This window comes from Bubalus bubalis, chromosome 8 (assembly GCF_019923935.1).
Source record: "Bubalus bubalis isolate 160015118507 breed Murrah chromosome 8, NDDB_SH_1, whole genome shotgun sequence".
Taxonomy (NCBI): domain Eukaryota; kingdom Metazoa; phylum Chordata; class Mammalia; order Artiodactyla; family Bovidae; genus Bubalus; species Bubalus bubalis.
In genome coordinates, this window is record NC_059164.1 from 74,537,364 (window position 1) to 74,543,363 (window position 6,000).

Here is a 6,000-nt window from a genome sequence, read left to right on the forward strand (position 1 = left end):
TGTGGAGCTCCAGCCGGAGCACAGAGCAGGGTTAGGTGCCTGGACAGAACAATGGCAGAGCCTTTGACCTCAGGATGAAAGGCATTTAAAAGGCAGTTTTTTATTTGCAGTGGAAACAGCCTGCTGTAGTTAATGAAGGAGCCTGATCAGCTGCCCTAAAAAGCAGAGTGGTGGCAGGAGCTTCGAGGGGTAGGCAGCCACCAGTCCCCATGCCAGCTGGAAGGGCAGCGCCCACACCAGTGCCTGAGGAGCTCTTCCCAGCGTGGCCCCTGCTCCAGAGCTAGTCCTGGGCTTGGGAGGGGCTCTGAACCACTGCTCTCAGGATAAAATAGGCGGGGAGTGTGGGGTGGGGTGTGGGTTCTACTGCTCAAATTGGGTCCTCGCTCCCCTCTTGACCCAAGTGATCCGCGCAGCAGGCCCCGCATGCCTTGCACTCAGTTCCCTCACTTTTCAAGCTGCACCGAGGTAACTGCTCAGAATGTTTGTGACTTAAATGAAATAGACACAAGCTGCGAGCCTGGCTCGGTCGAAGCGTGGACACAGGGTCAGGCGGGACAGCACGGCTCCTTCCTTTGCAGCCTCTATTTTCTTCTGCTACCGGTGTGCTCTTTGTGTACCTCTGGTTTCCCCGTGTGCTTACAAAACCCTGGGGATGGGCTGCGCCCACAGCACTCAGGAGCTTTCTTTTTGCCAGACGGAACATGCCTATACAGCTGATGCTGGATAAAGGGGACTGTTTCCTCAGCATCCCCCATGGAAAGGTGCCTGGCTCTGCCCATCCCTTTCCCTTATGCTGGCCTCTGGGGACACCACCTCCCTCAGGAGGAGGGGGCACTTGTCCAGCTGGCGTGGGGCACACAGGGCTGGCCGTGAAGCAAAGGACGAGTGACAGGGGCTGGGACCCCTACAGAGGGGTCCTCTGATGGTTCCCCCAGCGACTGTACTGGCCTGGCGTTAGCAGCACCTCCCAGTGAATTTAATGTGCACAGTTTACAGAAGGCCGTTAGATCCCTTATGGAGGTGACTGGGCTCCCCTCGCAGGAGAATGGTGGGCTATACTGAAGCCCTTTTCACAGGCAATCATCTAAAGCTGTAGATAGTGGGTGGCTTCCTGGGATGAAGGCAGGAAGGCCAGGACTCACTCAGTTTGATGCAGTTTCTCCATTTTGCTGTTCACGGTGCTTGCCTTCACCCCAAGACTTGCTCCTTCCCAAGCGCCCAGCTTCATATGTCTGCTGATCTTTAACAAATGTATGCTCTACTCTTCTCTCCAGATGACCGGTAAAAGCATGAAATAGACTTCTGCCCGCGTAAGCCTCCTCATGGGGCTCCTAGGGCAGCACTGTCACTGAAAGACCCCAGTGACGGGCTTGTGCTCCCCTGTGTCCCTGCAGGCTCTTCTTCCGGAGACACTACCCCGTGAGCAGCGTGATCTTCTGTGCGCTGGACCCACAGGACAGAAAGTAAGATGCCCGTATCCCTACTAAGCGATGCATGTGCTTCCTTGGCTTTTTAAGTTAATAAAGAAATTAACGTGACTCTTCTCTTGTTCTGATTTGCAAGGTGGGTCACAGACGGCCCTTGCTCGAGGTACGTTGCCAGCCGGCCTGTGTCCTCTCTCAGTTGACACTCACTCCACTTCAGATCTCCAAAGAGGAAGATGAGAAATAATGCTTATGGGTTTGGGTTTGGCTTTAAACAAAAATGCAAGTGTTCTTTTTATGCAGAAAGGGCCTGCCGAGGGTTAACTTTTCTGTCTGCTTTTCTCTGAATGAGCAACACTTCCATTTGACCCATAACATAGGGTATAAATAGCATGAAGCAGATTGCATGGCGTTTCCGGCAGTTGAGGAGGGGGTTGGTGTGTTAGGAGGGAGGGCCACGTGGGTGCAGTAGGCGTCAGTGCTTCCCAGACCAGAGGGAGCCCCCAGCCCTGCTGCCTGTGTAACCTCAGATCCCCCAGAGCTGTCTACACCCCCACAGGTGGCCATCTCCATGTCACCTAAATTTGATGACCGCAAATGTCTCACTGCAGGAGCCCTCTCCTGGGATTCCAATTTTGAGTTTATAGCTTTATCTTGGCATCTAATAAAGTGCTAGGAGGCCTCCCCAGCCCCCAAGAAGGGGCATTACCCCAGGCCACCTCAGCTCTGGCTCTTAGGACCAAATGCGCTCCCCATACGTGGGCTTTGCTGCCCCGGAGGGTCACTTGAGTGCCATTGGCCTGTCCCTCCCATGGGGTGGAAACCACTCAGCTCAGATAAAACCATCCTTCATTTCTCTGAGGAGAAGAAGGACCTTAAATAAGGGATAATCCAGGGATTTGGATTTGGTTAATGGTAGTTATTGTGTTGTTTGGGGCTCACGAAAGCTTATTCAGAAAAAATAGATTGTGCTGTTCTTTTAAACAGTGTCCTCTCCTGCACACATGTGGCCTGGGCAGGGAGCCCCTGGTGTGTTTTTAGCACCCCCCCATCCTCCAGCCCCAGTGGCTGGGAGTGTGGGCATCTAGGCAGAGCACCCCAACCCCAGGAACCGAGGCTGGGGTGCTGGCATCCGCAGGTGTGTGCCTGTCTGTGCCCGTCTACTCTGATGGTGTGAGGAGGGAACAGGCAGCTCCTGTGGTGGAGCAAGGGTCCTCCCCAGAGACTCGGGACTGGTGCCCAGGAGCTGACGGGTCTGGAGGGTTCCAGCCAGGCTAGACCCAAGTCTTCAGTTCAGGTCTCAGTCTCATGGCCGGCCCTCCCCAGCCCTGCTCCTCGGGTTCCTCCCCTGCGAAGTCTGGGCACGGCATCTTCCCTGCCGGCATGGAGGGGATGTACAGGCAGGTGTCTGGCAGGGGATATCACCCCAAGATTTTGGAGAGGTGGTGGTTAGAGGCGACGATGGTGAGGGAAGAAGCAGAGGCGTGCACCCTGTGGGAAGGATGGGCCTCGGCTGGCACGCTAACCCACCTTTCCTGTTGCAGAGTCTTTGGATTTGTGGCCCGGAAGCAGGGCAGTGCCACGGACAACGTGTGCCACCTGTTTGCAGAACATGACCCCGAGCAGCCGGCCAGCGCCATTGTCAACTTCGTGTCAAAGGTCATGATCGGCTCCCCTAAGAAGATCTGAGCCCTCACAGCCCAGAGACTCCAGAGGGGCTGACGTGACCCTGGTAGTCCAGCACCAGGAGGGAAAGGGGCTCCTCCGACTTTTCAAACATGAGAACAAACAACCTTGCCGCCTGTGGCCTCAATTGAGGGGCACAGCTCATGGATGCATTTCTGGGCAGAGGAAGTTGGACATCAGGTGCGCCCATCCAGTCCCCGCTCGGGAAAGAACCATTCAAGGAGACGTGGGGACCCCTGTTCCTCGCACTCTGGTGTTTATGGGAAGGAGGGGAGCCCAGTTTGCTCCCCGTGGCCCTGAGTGCCTCGTCACTGCCATGTCAGAGCGCTCCTGGCCAGTGGACATGCCAGGACCTCTGTCCTCCCACAATGGAGATATTGATTAACCTGAGAAGGGGATGCATGTTGGTTGAAGGTTCGTGCAGGTCAGGCCCTCCTGGAGCACTATGGCATCGTGGGCAAGGGGACGATGTGATGGGCGGCGAGGACAAGAAAGGTCACATTGGTCACAGTGAGGCCAGAGCCCAAGCGTGGGGACAGCTCCCCACCTCCGCTCACATACCAGGTCTGAATGGCGCACTGGGCCATGAGAGGGAAAAGTGAAAAGATAGGAGAAAAGCCCCATTTCCATATAATTTATATTTTACTTTTGCCAAGTTATTTATGATAACAGTTTGCCTTTGTTATGCTGTACTGGTGTCTACATGCTGCCGTCTGCCAAGGTCAGGGTTCTAAGAGGAGCGTCTACCCCCAGTCAGATGTACCAGGAGTGCAGTATGGACTCTTTTGGCCATGCTCTCAGCTGTCATTGCCCAAGGGTGGCTGCCAAAACTGGCTTTGCCTCAAGCAGCCTTCCAAATGCTTGACCATCCATATTTGGTTTCCACAAGCAGCCTTCCGAACACTTGACCATCCACGTGTGGTTTCCTGGCTGCAGATACAGCCTTTCTGGGGAGGAAGGCCTTGAGAGGTGGGACACGATTAGTTTGAGACTCAGGCTTGCTCTGTATCACTTAGGGCCTGGGAAAGCTCACCACCCCAGAACTGTTGACCTGCGGGAGTGCTCATCTGTCTCCACCTGCCTGTTGTCTCCCACTGGGATCCATGTGTTCTGGAACCTGAGCAAGGGGAGGTGTTCTACACTGGTTCCCAGCTCTTCTGCATCATCTTAGGCACCAAATCAGGCATGCTGTTTATACTCATGTGCATGTTGCTAAGTGGAGGTCTGTCCACCTGAATCTGGCAGTGGTCTGGGGTTTGGGAGAAACCAGTGGTCTTGCAGGCTCCCCAGAGCAAGAGACAGAGCTGGGCAACATCGTCATAAAGCCCCCGTCTCCCTCCCATCACCCCAGATGTTCACGCCGCGGCTCTCCATCCCCGAAGAACTGTCCATCTCCTCCGCTTCCCAAATCAAGCACCAGCTCTTCAAACACCAGGAATCACTGCGGCAGTCATCACACTAGTGTTTGAAAATGTGCTCTGTGGATTCTTTGTTTCTAAAGTGGGGCAGAGACAGCGACAGCAGAGGTGGGATCCACCGAATCCAGTGGGCACTGTTTGTGTGCATGAGTGTGTGTGTGTGTGTGTGTGTGTGTGTGTGTGAAAGCAGGTGGGTGAGTCCACTGTTTAGCTTCTATTGATGCACCAACACAAGTGCCTCGTTTCTGTGCCAAATGTTTGCCTTGGTCCTTGCGGACCCTCTTCTCTGACATGTGGTGGCATGGCCGAGGAGAATGTGCCGGTGTCTCCCAGAGGCCTGATGCCTTGGTCGCTGGGGTGGGGACATCTTGCATTTCAGTTTTTCATTCACAGCAGAACTCAGCGAAGAGGAGCAGAGGTTTGTGCTGGCTCCCAAAGGGGCCTCCTCCTGAGATGCTGGTCCACAAGTTTGACCCATAGACTGCAGGCGAGGTCCCTTATCCTTCTGACAGAGGAAGAAAGGGCTCACGAGGGGTTCTGGACTTAGTAGCATCAACTGCCCCAGTCACAGAGGGACCTTCTCCCACCCGTGGCTGTCCTTGTCCAGATCATGCAAGCCCTGACATTTGGTTTTTAAACTGACTGGCAGCTGAGCCTTTTTCTCTCAGTGGTCAAGGAAGTTTCCTCCCAGCAACCGGCTCCCTCTGGAGTAAGGAATGAAAGGAATTGAGTTTCCTGGTTTCTGAGGAGCTGGTACAACAGTGTGTTACATATGCATAAAATGGAACAAGACAAGTCCGTGAACTTTGTGCTCAGACCTTGGGCAGCCCCACCACCAACACTGGCTCTGGGCAGGCAGGGAAGGAACATCCCCAGGCATCTGGGGTGCCCATGGACACAGGGGTACTGTGCTGGATTGTGCACGAGGACTGAACCCCACTAGCATCATAGCCTCATAGCCAGAGCCTGTTAACCTGCTCATTAACCTATGCTGTATTCCTCCAGTGTTAACCTGTAAACGTGTTAAGTCACACCGCATTTAAGGGTCTCTGTGTGTATTCTCGGCATCAGAGACCTAATTGTGTCTCCTTCTCTGCCTTACCTAGTAGTGGATATTTTTACTTTTCTTATATTGTAAAGAATATATCCAGTATGTAAATGAATGTTCTATAAATCCTTTGTATAGTCATTTTCTCTGCTCTTTAAATATCACCTCTATTCAGAGTATAATAAAAGTATAAACTTGATAAGCCTCAGTGAGGCAAGCATTTGTGGTGTTAGATGGAAGTGCCCCATAGGGTGTGTGGAAGTGTGGATGGGGGTGTGGGCATGTCTGAATATGCCTCTGTGTGTGTTTATCTGGGAGTTTGAAGGGGATTGTGTATGAATGAGTAGATTCACTTACAAACTTACTGTATATTTTTCCTTCAGGAATATAGTTTGATTTCTGCCCAGAGACTTGAAAATTGTAT

At 53.2% G+C, this 6,000-nt stretch overlaps 1 protein-coding gene across 12 annotated transcripts in view; it reads left to right on the top strand.

The window, feature by feature from the left end:
* TNS3 (tensin 3) overlaps positions 1 to 5,775 on the top strand; it is a 222,572-nt gene extending 216,797 nt beyond the window's left edge. For 11 of the 12 annotated variants that reach the window (XM_025291331.3, XM_045166422.1, XM_044946771.2 and 8 more), the window contains 3 exons: positions 1,395 to 1,463; positions 1,564 to 1,590; positions 2,969 to 5,775. In XM_025291331.3, the coding sequence (XP_025147116.3) occupies positions 1,395 to 1,463; positions 1,564 to 1,590; positions 2,969 to 3,113 (241 nt within the window). In that variant the 3' untranslated portion in view covers positions 3,114 to 5,775. The remainder of the gene's footprint in view (positions 1 to 1,394; positions 1,464 to 1,563; positions 1,591 to 2,968) is intronic. The other variant, XR_006552887.2, reaches the window with a different exon arrangement.
* Positions 5,776 to 6,000: the final 225 nt, after the last annotated feature.